General features: G+C 37.9%; 1 protein-coding gene across 5 annotated transcripts in view; it reads left to right on the top strand.

The window, feature by feature from the left end:
• The first annotated feature begins 318 nt into the window (after positions 1–318).
• Positions 319–14634, top strand: part of LOC101539748 (cytochrome P450 2C15-like) — a 31707-nt gene continuing 17391 nt past the window's right edge. The window contains exons 1-5 of one of the 5 annotated variants that reach the window (XM_055118972.1): positions 319–486; positions 854–1010; positions 1166–1318; positions 8596–8756; positions 9968–10144. In XM_055118972.1, the coding sequence (XP_054974947.1) occupies positions 319–486; positions 854–1010; positions 1166–1318; positions 8596–8756; positions 9968–10144 (816 nt within the window). Of the gene's footprint in view, positions 487–853; positions 1023–1165; positions 1319–8595; positions 8757–9967; positions 10145–14634 lie in introns of all 5 variants that reach the window. The other 4 variants (XM_012935827.2, XM_004621959.2, XM_004621958.2 and 1 more) reach the window with 4 other exon arrangements.

Genomic DNA, 14634 nt, shown 5'->3' with positions numbered 1-14634 from the left:
TGTCTTTGGCAGGTGTAGCCACCAATCAGTTAAATAAATAAATAAAAGGGACAAGTTTTAAAACATTTTTTTAAAGTATCAATACCTGGTAATCCCAAAGTAGTATTAAATTAAACCAGTATTTACAGATGGTCATTGGACTAAAGGTAAGAAAGGACTGAAGGCGGTTTTGTTACCTTTATCAGTGAGTCAAAGTCCACTCACAGAGTCTGTAACTGTTTGCCTTTTCAGAGAGGCACAAGTTGAATTAATAGAAAGTGTTTGTAAAAGACCTTTAGATTTCAGCTTAGCTTCTCTGAGTAAGAAGAGAAAGCTTCAATGTATTCCGTTCTGTTGCTGGTGTTTTTTCTCTCCTGTTGGCTTCTCCTTTCCCACAGGAAACAGAATGCCAGTAAAGGAAAGCTTCCTCCTGGCCCTACTCCTCTCCCAATTATTGGAAACATCCTGCAAGTAGATATTAAGAACATCAGCAGATCCCTGAGCAATGTGAGTATATTTTATATTCCTTTAATGATTTGAAATGTAAGTAATTTACACCAAATTTTAAAAGTAAGATAGACTTCTGGTGCCACATTATTAAAATTGACTCACTGTCGAAATTGTTAGTCAAATTACTTCCAGTTATTTTAGATTTTTCTCTTGTGTTTGGTTGTCACTGTAAACAGTGAAATAAAGGAAGGATTTTGTGTGTTGAGAACCAATTGCGTTTCATATCTGTGTGTTTTGTTTTCCTAAAATTGTAGTGCTATTTTAGACTGGTGATTTAAAAAAATAAAAATAACACAAAAATATCATTTTGGAGAAAGCACAATATTTTATCAAATACTGATTTACCATTTGCCTTCTTTCCCAGCTCTCAAAGGTCTATGGCCCCGTGTTCACTGTGTATTTTGGCATGAAGCCTACTGTGGTCCTGTATGGATATGAAGCAGTGAAGGAAGCCCTGGTAGATATGGGGGAAGAGTTTTCTGGAAGAAACGACAACCCAGTAATTGAAAAACTTCATCAAGGTCACGGTATGTGTGGGTGTGTTCAAGTGTAGCACTGATATTGGGGATGAAAGAGATGAAAGATAGGAATTTGTTGTTCTCTTCAGCAAAATTTGACCAATTCACATCACCTCCTCTTCACCTACAATGTCTCTCCTTGTTGTCTTCTCTCATAGTTGGAATAGTATTGAGTGTTGGAAAGACATGGAAGGAACTCAGACGCTTCTCTCTCATGACCCTACGGAATTTTGGGATGGGGAAGAAAAGCATTGAGGATCGAGTTCAAGAGGAAGCCCATTGCCTTGTGGAGGAGTTGAGAAAAACCAACGGTGGGATGATTATGTTTGCTCTAACTCAGGCCTGGTGGGCATTTTCTCCTTTACCTTTGACTTTGGCAAGGTCTCAGGTTGAGCTAACCTGTTTTTGGGATAGAAGCTGTCTATCCTATGTGAAAAGAAGAATCTTGTTTGTTTATTTATTTGTTTGGGGCCACACTCAGTATTGTTTCTGGCGTACTCTGGGTTCTGTGCTCAGGGATCACTCCTGACATGTCCACTTGCAATGCAAACACCTTCCCTGCTTCACTATCCCTTAGGCCCTCTAAACAGGGTAATCTGAAGCAGAGAGTCAACTGATACTGGCACACTGTGTGTACCTATGCACACTGTGTGTACATCAATTGTTGTATACCCAGTGTGGGTATGAAGTATGAAATGTTATTAAGTTCCCTACTAAAATCAGTTTTATTTTAATTTTTTGAAATTATTTTAATGTAGAGAAAAACCACAGCTGTCGGTACAATTCCAGAATTAAAATAGATTAGATAACAAAGTTCTAATAGTAAAGTCAATAAGTATAAAAAAAATCAAATGTGAAAATTGTTATATCCCATCTTGGGGTTTTTAAGTCCTTGTCTAAAGATTTACTAGGCTGTTTGTTGATAGTGGAGCCTTCTGTGTTACTGTTTCTCTTTTTTTGAGTTTAGTGGGCTTCTATATGATTTTCCCATCTAATTTGGTGTGCTCCTACTGGAACTTCAGTACTGAGGAATTAAGAGGTGTAGGAGGCTGCTTGGTCCAAGACCACTTGGCTCAGGAGCTATGGTCTGTGCCGATAAGATCATCATATTTGGTCCACTATCTACCTTCGGCATGAATCTCCCATCCCAACTGGTTCTTGCAGCCATCATTTCCTTAGTTATCCCTTCTCTATTCCATCTGCCTTCTCCCCTCCACTCATGAAGCAGTCTTCCAGTTATGGGGCAACCCCATGACCCTCGTATTTACCATCCTTGGGTGTCAGCCTCATGTGATGCTACCCTACACTCCACAAATGAGTGTAGTCCCTCTATGTTTGTCCCTCTCTTTCTGACTCAGTTCACTTAGCATGATATTCTCCATGTTTATCCATTTATAAGCAAAGTTCATGACTTTACCACTCCTAACAGCTGCATAGTATTCCATTGTGTAGATGTACCAAAGTTTCTTTAATCTGTTTTAGGGCACTCCAGTTGTTTCCAGATTTTGGCTATTGTGAACAGTGCTGCAATGAATATGTAGGTACAGATGTCATTTCTACTGTGCTTTTTTTGCATCCATCAGATATATTTCCAAAACTGGTATTGTGGGGTCATATGGAAGCTCAATTCTAGTTTTTGGAGGACTGTCCATATTATTTTCCAGAAATACTGGACCAGTCAGCATTCCCACCAACAGTGACAGAGCGTCCCTTTTTCCTCACATCCATGCCAGCACTGGTTGATTTTGTTCTTTTGAATATGTGCCATTCTTTGTGGTGAGAGATGATATCTCATTGTTGTTTTGATTGGCATCTCTCTGATGACTAGCGATGTGGAGCATTTTTTATGTGCCTTTTGGCCATTTGCATTTCCTTTTTGAGGAAACTTCTGTTCATTTCTTCTCTTCATTTTTTGATGGGGTTGGAGCTTTGTTTCTTATACAATTCTGCTAGTGTTTTGTATATCCTTGATATTAATCCCTTTTCAGATGGGTGTTGGGTAAATATACTTTCCCATTCTGTGGGCTCTTTCTGTATTTTGGTCACTGTTTCTTTTGAAGTGCAGAAGCTTCTTACTTTAATGTAGTCCCATTTGTTTATGTTCGCTTCCACTTGCATGGTCAGTGCTGTTTCATCCTTAGAGGTGATTTTAGCTTCAATGTTATGGAGAGTTTTGCCTAAATTTTCTTCTGTGAACCTTATAGATTAATGTCTGATATTGAGGTCTTTAATCCACTTTGATCTGACTTTTGTGCCTGGCATTAGACAGAGGTCAGAGTTCATTTTTTTGCAGGTAGCTATCCAGTTTTCCCAGGACCACTTGTTGAAGAGGCTTTCCTTGTTCCACGTTGCATTTCTTGCTCCTTTGTCAAAGATTAAGTGGCCATACATTTGGGGGTCTGTGACAGGTCTATAACAGAGAGTCTCTTGCCCACATCCCTGACTGTCTTCCCTGGGGCCCCTCGGAGGGGATGGGATCCAACTACCCTCCCCACCCTGAGCAGAGCTCCCGGCGGCCGAAGACCACCGAACTTAGCTATAGTCATGCTCGAGGCCCCTCTCCACACGTTCAGACAGGCTTCATGCATGACGGTAGCGGCAGAGGAACCCAGGTGTGTGTAATTCCATCAACGGCCAACACCCAGAGACTTAAAAGCAAGCTCCCAGAGAGAGTGATACAGAGTCTCGTGCCCGCATGCCTGGCTGTCTTCCCTGTGGCCCCAGCTTCCCTTCCCACCCCGAGCAGAGCTCCCGGTGGCCGAAGACAACCGGACCTAGCTACAGCCATGCTCGAGGCCCCTCTCCACACATGTTCGGACAGACCTCATACATGAAGGTACCAGCAGAGAAACCCAGGTGGTTGTATTTCCATCAATGGCTAATATCCAGAGATTTTAAAAGCAAGCTCCCAGAAGCGCGCGGCCCTACGCAGCTGCGCGATATCTTGTAGCCTACTTCTTCCTCTGGAAGAAACTGGCAAGCTTCTGAGGGTTTCCTGCCCACATGGGACAGCCTTGCAAGCTTCCCATGTGTATTCATATGCTAAATCCAGTAACAAGCTGGATCCCATTCCCCTGACCCTGAAAAAGCCTCCAGTGCGAAGTTGTTGAGAGGGCTGAAGCAAGAGAGACTTCTAAGATCTCAGGGAAAGGACAAATGGAGAGGTTACTGAGCCTGCTCAAGAATTCGACGATTAACAGGGATTTTGTGATTCGTGATTCATTATAACAGGATATTCAACTCTGTTCCGTTAGTCTGCAGGTCTGTTTTTATCCCAATGCCATGCTGTTTTAATTACTACTTCTTTGTAGTAGAGTTTGAAGTTGGGGAAGGTGATGCCACCCATCTTCTTTTTTCCAAGGATTGCTTTAGCTATTCGTGGGGGTTTATTGTTCCATATAAATTTCAGGAGTGTTTTGTCTATTTCTTTGAAAAATGTCATGGGTATCCTGACAGGGACAGCACTAAATTTGTATAGTGCTTTGGGCAGTATTGCCATTTTGAAAATGTTGATTACACCTATCATGAGCAGGAGATGTGTCTCCATTTCCTAGTGTCCTCTTTTATTTCTTGAAGTACTGTTTTATAATTTTCCCTGTATAGGTCCTTCACCTCTTTTGTTAAGCTGATTCTAAGGTACTTGTTTTTCTGAGGTACTATTGTGAACGGGATTGTTTTTTTAATGTCTCTTTCTTCTCATTCATTATTTGTATATAAAAAAGCCATTGGACTTTTAAGTGTTGATTTTGTAGCCTGCCACTTTATTATATCAACGTATTGTTTCTAGGAGCTTTTCTGTAGAGTCTTTAGGGTTTTCCAAGTATAGTATCATATCATCTGAAAATAGTGATAACTTGACCTCTTCCTTTCCTATCTGTATGCACTTGATATGTTTTTCTTATCTAACTGCTATGGCCAGTACTTCCAGTACTATATTGAATAGGAATGCGAAAGTGGGCAACATTGCCTTGTAACCGATCTTAGAGGGAAGGCTTTTAGTTTTTCCCCATTGAGAATGATACCTGTTGTGGGCTTGTGGTAGATGGCTTTGACTATATCGAGGAAAGTGCCTTCGATGCCCATTCTGCTGAGAGTTTTCATAATAAAAGGGTGATGAATCTTGTCAAGTGCTTTCTCTGCATCTATTGATATGATCATATGGTTTTTATTATTTCTTTTATTGATATGATGAATTATGTCGATTGACTTGTGAATGTTAAACCATCTTTACATCCTTGGGATGAATCCTTCTTGGTCATGGTGTATGATCTTTTTGATGAGTTTTTGGATTCTATTTGCTAATATTTTGTTCAGGATCTTTGCGTCTGTGTTCATCAAGGATATTGGTCTGTAATTCTCTTTCTTTGTGGTATCTTTGTCTGCTTTTGGCATCAGGGTGATATTTGCTTCATAGAAACTGTTTGGAAGTGTTTTTGATACTTAAATTTCCTGGAAAAGCTTAAAGAGGATTGGGAGTAAGTCCTCTTTAAAAGTTTGGATGAATTCACTAGTGAATCCATCTGGGCAAGGGCTTTTGTGTTTGGGAAGGCTTTTTATTTCCGTTTAAATTTTCTTGTTGGTGATAGGTCTGTTCCGGTATTCCAGGTCTTCTTGGTTCAACCTTGGGAGGCAACAGGAGTCTAGGAATTTATCCATTTCCTCGAGGTTTTCATGTTTCGTGGCATAAAGATTCTCAAAGTAATCTCTGAGGATCCTTTGTATTTCTGTAATTTCTCTTGTAATGTCCTTCTTTTCATTTCTTATTTGGTCTATTATGGTTTTCTCTCTCCTTTTTTTGTGAGTCTTGCTAGAAGCTTATCAATCTTGTTTATTTTCACAAAGAATGAGCTCTTGGTTTTATTGGTCTTTTGGATTGTTTCTTTGTTTGTTTCCATCCCATTAATTTCTGCTCTGAGTTTTATTATTTTCTTCCTCTGTTTCGGATTGGGTTCCTTTTGTTGGTCATTCTCCAAGCTCTTCAGCTGTGAGTTTAGGTTACTTATGAGGACTGTCTCCTCCTTCCTGAGGAATGCTTGTAGAGCTATAAACTTTCCTCTTACAACGGCTTATGCTGTGTCCCATCGGTTTTGGTAACTCGTATCCTTATTGTCTTTCGTTTCCAGGAATCTTTTGATTTCCTTTCTAAGCCACTTGCTGTCCAATAGTGAGCTGTTTAATTTACAGGTGTTTGATTTCATTTTCTTTTGTGTATGTGATTTATTTCTAATTTCAGCACATCGTGGTCTGAGAAGATCATTGATACAATCTCTATCTTCTTAATTTTATGGAGGTATGTTTTGTGGCTCAGCATGTGGTCTATCTTGGAGAATGTTCCATGCACACTTGAGAAGAATGTATATTCAGCTTTTTGAGAATGAAATGTCCTGTATATACCTAGTAAATCCCTTTCTTCCATTTCTTCCCTCAGATACAGTATGTCCTTGCTTAGCTTGAGTCTGGTTGATCTATCAAGAGGTGATAAAGCAGTGTTTAAGTCTCCCACTAGTATTGTGTGCTATTGATATCTTTCTTCAAGTCTATGAGTAGTTGTTTTAAGTACTTTGTTGTTCCCTATTAGGTACATATATATTTAGTATTGTTAGTTCTTCCTGTTGTACCGATCCCTTTATCCATAAGAAATGACCTTCACTGTCTCTTGTGACCTTGTTCACTCTAAAATCAATGTGGTCTGATAGTAGGATGGCAACCCTAGATTTTTTGAGTGTTGTTCGCCTGTAGGATTGTTTTCTAGCCTTTGACTTTGAGCCTGTGTTTGTTCTGACTGTAGAGATGTGTTTCTTGCAGGCAGCAGAATATTGGGTTCAATTTTGTAATCCATCCTGTCATCCTGTGTCTTTTAATTGGTGTGTTTAACCTAATGACATTGAGATTATTGTTATGGGGTTTTATCCCATTTTTCTGCTAAATTTTGGTGTATTTGAGGGGTCTGTCTTGTCTTAAGGTAGCCCATTCAGTTGTTCTTGTCACTGTGGTTTTGAGTCTATGAAGTTCCTAAGCTGTTGTTTATCTGTGAAACTGTGTGCTGTTCCTTCTGTTATGAATGAGAACCAAGCTGGGTAAAATATTTTTGGTGAGGCATTTATTTCATGAGTTTTTTCACTATATCCCACAACTGCTTTCATGCCATGAGGGTTTCATCAGACAATTCAACTGTGAATCTTAAGGATGCTCCTTTATAGGCAATTTCTTTCTTTGATCTTGCTGCTTTCAGGATTTTGTCTCTATGTAAGGTTTTGGTTATTTTGATCAAGATGTCTTGGGGTATTTTTATTTGGATTTCTACTAGCTGGCACCCTTTGGGCCTCTGAATTTGTTCACATGTTTCCTTCAGCTCTGGGGGCATCGTAGAAATGATGTCTTTGACATTTTCTTCTTCATCAGGGTTTTCTTCCTGTCCCTCTGGGACTCCAATAATTCTTATATTACTCCTCTTGGCTCACTATGATCTTCTCTTGCTATCTGTTCCTGGATTGTCAGTCTAAAAGAAAAATCTTAAGTGGTCTGTTCTTTCAAAGTACTCAGCTGAACATAATCCTTATTCTAAACAGACATATTTTGGAATACCAAATCTTGTTCCACCTTGTAGTAAGCTCATTGTATTAATCTGTCTTCCAGTACTATGTGCTTGTCTCACTGATTTTCAGCTCAGGCTATATGTTTTATTGTCTTTTATTTGTGTGTGTGTGCATGTTGTTCTTTTGTTCTTTTTGGTTTTTTTTTTTTTTTTTGGCCACAAAACAGAAGAGCCTAGGCTTATTCCTGGCTCTGTGTAAAGCAAACACCCTACCTTCTGTACTATCTCTCCTTCCCCTACACCAGTTTTTTTCTAGTATAATTATAAATGAATCATTTAAAATCTCTAACCATATATTCTTGCGTTTACTTATGCCAAATTTTCTATAGGTTTTTTTCATTCAGAAATACTGAATACTGATGACATAACTATTAAATTTAACTGGCTTCTTAAGTGTTATTTTTTAAAATGTCCAATTAATTGAAGCACTTTTGTAAATGGGTAAAAATATAGGCAATGATGATAAATTTAATCTTTTAATTGTTTTCTGTTGGGCTGGAGCAATAGCACTGTGGTAGAGTGTTCCCCTTACACGTGGCCGACCTGAGTTCGATTCCTCTACCCATCTGGGAACACCCGGCAAGCTACCGAGAGTAGCTACCCATGGTTTATTTGATATGCCAAAAACAGTAACAACAAGTCTCAAAAAGGAGATGTTATTGGTGCCCGCTTGATAAAATCGATGAGCAACGGGATGACAGTGACAGTAACGATTGATTTCTATTAATGTCTATACTCTACTGCCAGATGGTTTAAAATAAAATTTTCATTTATTGTATAGAACATTATTTAGCTACCTGGGTCAAAATAGTATACATCGATTTAATGTAAAAGTGATCTTTCAGCTTTATACATGTTGGTTTTTTTTTGTTAAGGGAATTTTTAGGGGATATTTTATTTTAAAGGTTAATTTTTTTGGTTTACTTGTCATCTAAAAGACCGTGTTTCATGTGCAGATTTTAATTGTATTTTAAAATATTCTCTGATCTTTAGCTTCACCTTGTGACCCCACCTTTATCCTTGGATGTGCTCCATGCAATGTGATCTGCTCCATTATTTTCCAGAATCGCTTTGATTATACAGATCAAGATTTTCTAAACTTGATAAAAAAATTGAATGAAAATAGTAAAATTTTTAGTTCCTCATGGATTCAGGTGAGGCCATTATTCCATTTTACGTAGGAATTATTTTGTTCTTTTCTCCAAGATGGCGTGGGGCAAAAGCTTAGTTCACAGTCTGGAGACATGGCTGCAAGCACTCGCTGGAACCCCAAGTCATATAGCTGGCTTTGGATCCTGCTCGTTCAGCAGCAAAGCCGCTGTGCAAAGGCATGGCCACCCGGGTCGAATCTCAGCGGAGCTTGAGCCGGCACCGGCAGCGGCCCGAGATTGCCCAGGCGTCCCGCTGTTTCAAGTTCAAAACACATTTTTTTTCCCTGCGCCACCAAGTTCATACATGTTTAAAAGTCCCATAAAATGGCGGACACCACACCTCTTCCTCCCGGAGGGAAGAAAAACCAAGGAAGAAGGATATTTCCTCCATTAGCCAACGTGGGGCAAAATCTTAGTTCACAGTCTGGAGACATGGCTGCAAGCACGCTGGAACCCCAAGTCATATAGCTGGCTCTGGATCCTGCTCGTTCAGCAGCACAGTGGCTGTGCAAAGGCATGTCCACCCGGGTCGAATCTCGGCGGGGCTCGAGTCGGCCCCAGCCCCGGCCGCAGCCAGAGACTCAGCAGGATTTTCTTTACTGCCCAAACTTCTTTAATCTCTGGTGTCCTTTAGTATATGTTCATTTGTGGATGTGTAGAGATAATACAGCAGGTAAGATGTTTGCCTTCCAAACAACTGATCTAGTTTCACTCCCCAGCACCACATATGATTCTCTAGTCTTACCAGGAGTGATCCCTGAGTACAGTGCCAGCAGTAAGCCATTGGTATTACAGCATGTGGCCCAAAAAACAAAACAAAATATGTAAACCTACCTCCAGAGCAAAGAGGTAGGGGTAGCCTCCAGTGTATTTTTGTGTGTCTAAAACTCACAAAACATGAATTCTAGTAGTTTCAATATTTTAAGTGTATATGAAAGATTTCATCTATACATGAGTGAATTGATAAGGATTCTTGAATTCTATAAACATTACATATGAATGAAAGCATGATTATCATATTGATCACCTGGTAAAAAATATTTTCTACCAAATCATCTATCAGCATAAACATAGCAGCTATTTAAAAAATAAATATTTTCTCTCAAGACAAAGACTGCATTATTTAAATTTATAATGCAGTTCCTAACTAGGCTTAATGTTTATATATAGATTTTTAAATGTTCACTATTTAATAAACTTGTCTTCTCTTCTAGCTCTGCGATTCTTTTCCGATTCTCCTTGATTATTTCCCAGGGACTTATAGAAAATTATGTCAAAATTTTTCTTATCTTAAAAGTTATTTTATGGAGAAAGTGGTGGAACATCAAGCATCCTTGGACATTGATAATCCTCGAGACTTTATTGATTGTTTCCTCATCAAAGTGAAGCAGGTAAGATGTTAGTGGAAGTTCAGTTACTTGAATGTTAGTGCACTTTTGACACTGGTTTGTTGTACAGTTCTGCATTTACCAGGGATCTCTCAACAAGTATGCAAATAATGCTGTCAAGTGCCTTCATTGTATATTATATGCATGAAGCTACACTAATCATTTGGGAAGATGCAAATGAAATTGTTAAAAATAAGTAGAAAATCTTGTCCTGCTTTATGGTAACTAATACTTCATTCAAGAAGTGAGAAAATGATACTCACATAAAATGGATACAGTTACAGAAAATTTGGAAATTATAGAATATCACGTTATAATATTAGGATACACATAATTGCTATATACAATGTGTGAGGGAAGGTTAAAGAGGGCTCTGGATGATGGCCTTCTCCTTCAGCTGGTGATTGCAGGTAAATCTAAAGTATTTTCACGAAAGACAGGAGAAGGAATTTCAGATATGTCAAAAATACAAATAACATACAGAGCTCTATGCTTGGATAATATAGATAGAAATAAAAATACTTGAATATAAAATAGTAAGTATTATTACTGGAGGGATAGCATAGTGATTGGGCTTTCGCCTTTCACACAGCTGACCTGTGTTCAATTCCTCCACCCCTCTCGGAGAGCCTGGCAAGCTACTGAGAGTATTGAGCCCACACGGCAGAGCCTGGCAAACTACCCGTGGCATATTAGATATGCCAAAAACAGTAACAATAAGTCTCTCAATGAGATACGTTACTGGTGCCCGCTTGAAGAAATTGATGAGCAACGGGATGACAATAACAGTGAATATAAAATAGAAAGAATTTGATATGAAGAGGAGGGTTCTGTTTGAAAACATGATGTGGAGGTAGAGGGTTATTTGAAAACATCTGTTGAAAAGTTTATTTTTCCCACACGAGTAAACAATTATAATACCTGGTCAAAAATCAGTTGATGTAAATTTAAGAAATGAAATTTTGGATTTCAATTACAAGTCTTAATAACTAGCTTTATAGAAATTTGAAATTGAACACTAAACCTTCTCTTTGTTATTTTTCAAGATTTTTTTCTTCTTTATTATTCTAGGCCTATTAAATTTCCACATGCATTTTAGAACAAAGTTGTAAACATATTTTTTGAAGCAAAATAGTTTTATTAAATAAAACTTACTTTTAAAGATGTGAGAGGAGAAAAAAGGGGCAATGTGTCTAAGCCTTCTCCAGAGTGGAAATAGTACAGCCCTACCCACAGTACTATTGCTCTGGTCCCAAAAAGTTATTTTTGTGTTGGTATTTGGTTAGTTTGTTCCTTTATTTGTATCATAGATGTGAATAAAAGCATTCAGGATTTATCTTTCACTTTCTGTCTTATTTTACTTTACAAGGAAGATTTATCATGCCCAAATAAAACATAATCTCATCATTTTTAATAGCTAAGTAGTATTCCATTTAGTATATAAACCATATAAACCACAATTACTCTTTCAAGTTGTTTATTCAAAGACATTAAGGCTCCTTTCATGTTTTGACTATTAAGAATAATGTTGTAGTCAATGTAGAGATGTATAAGTCTTTTGACTGCTTTCATATTTTTCAAATAAATAACTATAAATAGAAATTTTGGATACTATAGTATTTTCATCTTTAGTTTTTAGAAGAATATTCATACCATTTTCTATAGAATTACATACCAAACATGCATGAGTTTGTTTTTTCTATAGCTTTGTCAAACTTTATTTATCATATTTAAAAATATAGACCATCTCATAGGGTATAAAGTATTATAAAATTTGAATTGATTTTTAAAAACTTTTATTAGAGTTAAGGACTTTTATGGTATTTATATACATTACTACTTTACTACATGTCACCACCACCAAAGTTCTCATGACCCTCCATGATTGTATTCTATTGTGTGTGTATATACATATATATCACAACTTCCTCATTTATCTATAGTTGAATATTTGAGTTATTTTGTTTTTTTATTTTCTTTATTTTATAAAGTAGTTCATAATATTTGATTACATTTAATATTCAAACACCAATCCCACCTCTATTACACCTTCTTACTGCCATATTTCAAATATTTCCATCCTGAACCCCAACCTCTGCCCCAAAGCAGAACCGAAGTAAATTATTTTGCATTGTTTGTTATGAAAAACAGCTGAAAATGCTAGAAAAAAGTTTCCTTAGAGGAAAGAGTGTGAATATTATTGTATTTCACCAAGGGCCATTAAGCCCTTCTATAAGAGAGCCTTGTTTGCTTATATATCACTGTATCACTTTCATCCCATTGCTCATCGATTTGCTCGAGCGGGCGCCAGTAATGTCTCCATTTGTCCCTGTCGCATTCAGGGTCAGAGGAATGAAGTCCACTATTGTTACTGTTTTTTGGCATATAGAATACGCCACGGGTAGCTTGCCAGGCTCTGTGTGCTTATACAGTGACAGTGATATATATGTATATATATGTATATATATACACACATATATGTATATATGCACACATATATGTGTGTATGTATGTATGTATATACATATATATATATCTTAAAAAATTTTTTTCCTCTAAGATTGCTTGCATCCTACTTTAAACCCCATCAGATGTGGTGTTGTACTCTTGGAATATGGGTGGTGTGAGGTATGAGCTTCCTCATGTCCAGAAATACATTCATTTCTGAGTGAGGCTTGGCCGGAGCATCTGGAGAGCAGCCTGAGCATGGCAGCGGTTGAGTTCCGGAGGTTTTCACTCCCAGGGCTGGGTCCCCTTGGGAAGGGGAGGGTTCTTACCCACTCCTCTCCAAGGCTCCCCAAATGAAACAGCCTGGTGCAAGGTCCGGTAGCATGGTTATGGTGAGTGTCATATTCTGCTCCCTTCCAGGAGATGACATACAACTCTGAATCGTGGCCAATGACGAGATTATCTGGCACCTTTGAGTTATTTTCATAGTTTTGCACAATGTGTTAAATAGTGTCTATCTTCATTTGTCATTTTCCCCTGTGGCTGTAGAACTGTCCCAACACTGTGTGTTCAAGAATCTTTCTTATTCAATGTATGGTCTTACTCTTTTGTTGTAAATTAACTGCCCATATGCACTGGTGCTTCTTTCAAGACTCACAATTATATTCCATATTCTATGTCTATTTTTGTTCAATATCTTAATTTTTATTATTAGTGATTCTTTGTAATGTAGTTTGACTTAGAGTCCTATGATAGCTACATATTTTTCCCCTTAGGATTTTTTTGTCCACAGTATTTGTAGTTCCACATAAATGACACCAAAACTTATAAATGGTAAATATTAAATACAAATGTTACTTGTCCGATTTCCTAAAAATGTTGTTAGGATTTTGATGGGTATTATGCTGAATCTGTAAACTGGATTACGTAAGATGGACATTTTAACACTATAAGACTTTAATATATTGATTTTGTAGCCTGTCACTTTATTATATTCATTAGTTATTTCTAGTTAGATTTAACATACTCTTTAAAAAATTTTTATTGAATCACCCATGAGAAACAGTTACAAAGCTTTAATGTTTGAGTTTCAGTCATACAATGATCGAACACCCATCTCTCCACCACTGCACATTTTCTACCACCGATGTCCTCCCATCCCAACCCTCCCCTTGCCTCTATGGAAGACAGTTTTCCCCATACTCTCTTTCTACTTTTGGACATTATAACATACTCTTTTTTGTTCTTTTTTGGGTCACACCCAGCGATACTCAGGGCGGTGCTCGGGGGACTATATGGGATGCTGGGAATCGAACCCGGGTTGGCTGCTTGCAAAGCAAAAGCCCTACCTGCTGTGCTATCACTCCAGCCCCAACATACTCTTTATGGTTGTCTGTTTCTGTATATTTTTTGGAGTGAGGGTGGTGCTTAGGCCACATATAACTATAGCTCAGGGCTTACTCCTTTGTACTCAGGGATCACTCCTGGAGGTGCTCAGGGAACCATATAAAATGCTGAGGATCCAACCCAGGTTAGCAGCAGGCAAGGCAAGCACCCTACCTGCTCTATTATCCTTATAATCCTGGTTGTCTGTTTATAATATTGTACTTTTTAGTATCTGAAACTATTAGTTTATTTTTTATTATCAATTTTTAGCTTGTTTATGCAGATTTATTATTATCTCTAGCTTTTTATATTTAAGACATTTACATTCTTATTTATATTCTTATTGAGCATATTTAAGACATTTATTTAAAGTATTATCTTGTAAATTCAGTTTCTGAGCTTAAACATTTTGTGTCAATTTAAATTTTCATCTATTAATGGGCTGGAGCAATACCGAAGTGGTAGGGCGTTCACCTTTCACGCGCCCAACCCGCGTTCGATTCCTCCGCCCCTCTCGGGGAGACCAGTATGCTACTGAGAGTATTGAGCCCGCACGGAAGAGCCTGGAAAGATACCCATGATTTATTGGATATGCCAAAAACAGTAACAATAAGTCTCACATTGAGAGACATTACTGGTGCCCGCTCGAACAAATCAAT

The sequence above is a fragment of the Sorex araneus genome, chromosome 11, assembly GCF_027595985.1.
Source record: "Sorex araneus isolate mSorAra2 chromosome 11, mSorAra2.pri, whole genome shotgun sequence".
In the NCBI taxonomy this organism is placed as follows: domain Eukaryota; kingdom Metazoa; phylum Chordata; class Mammalia; order Eulipotyphla; family Soricidae; genus Sorex; species Sorex araneus.
Note: the sequence above shows the minus strand (reverse complement) of the source record. Positions and strands in the feature narration are given on the sequence as shown.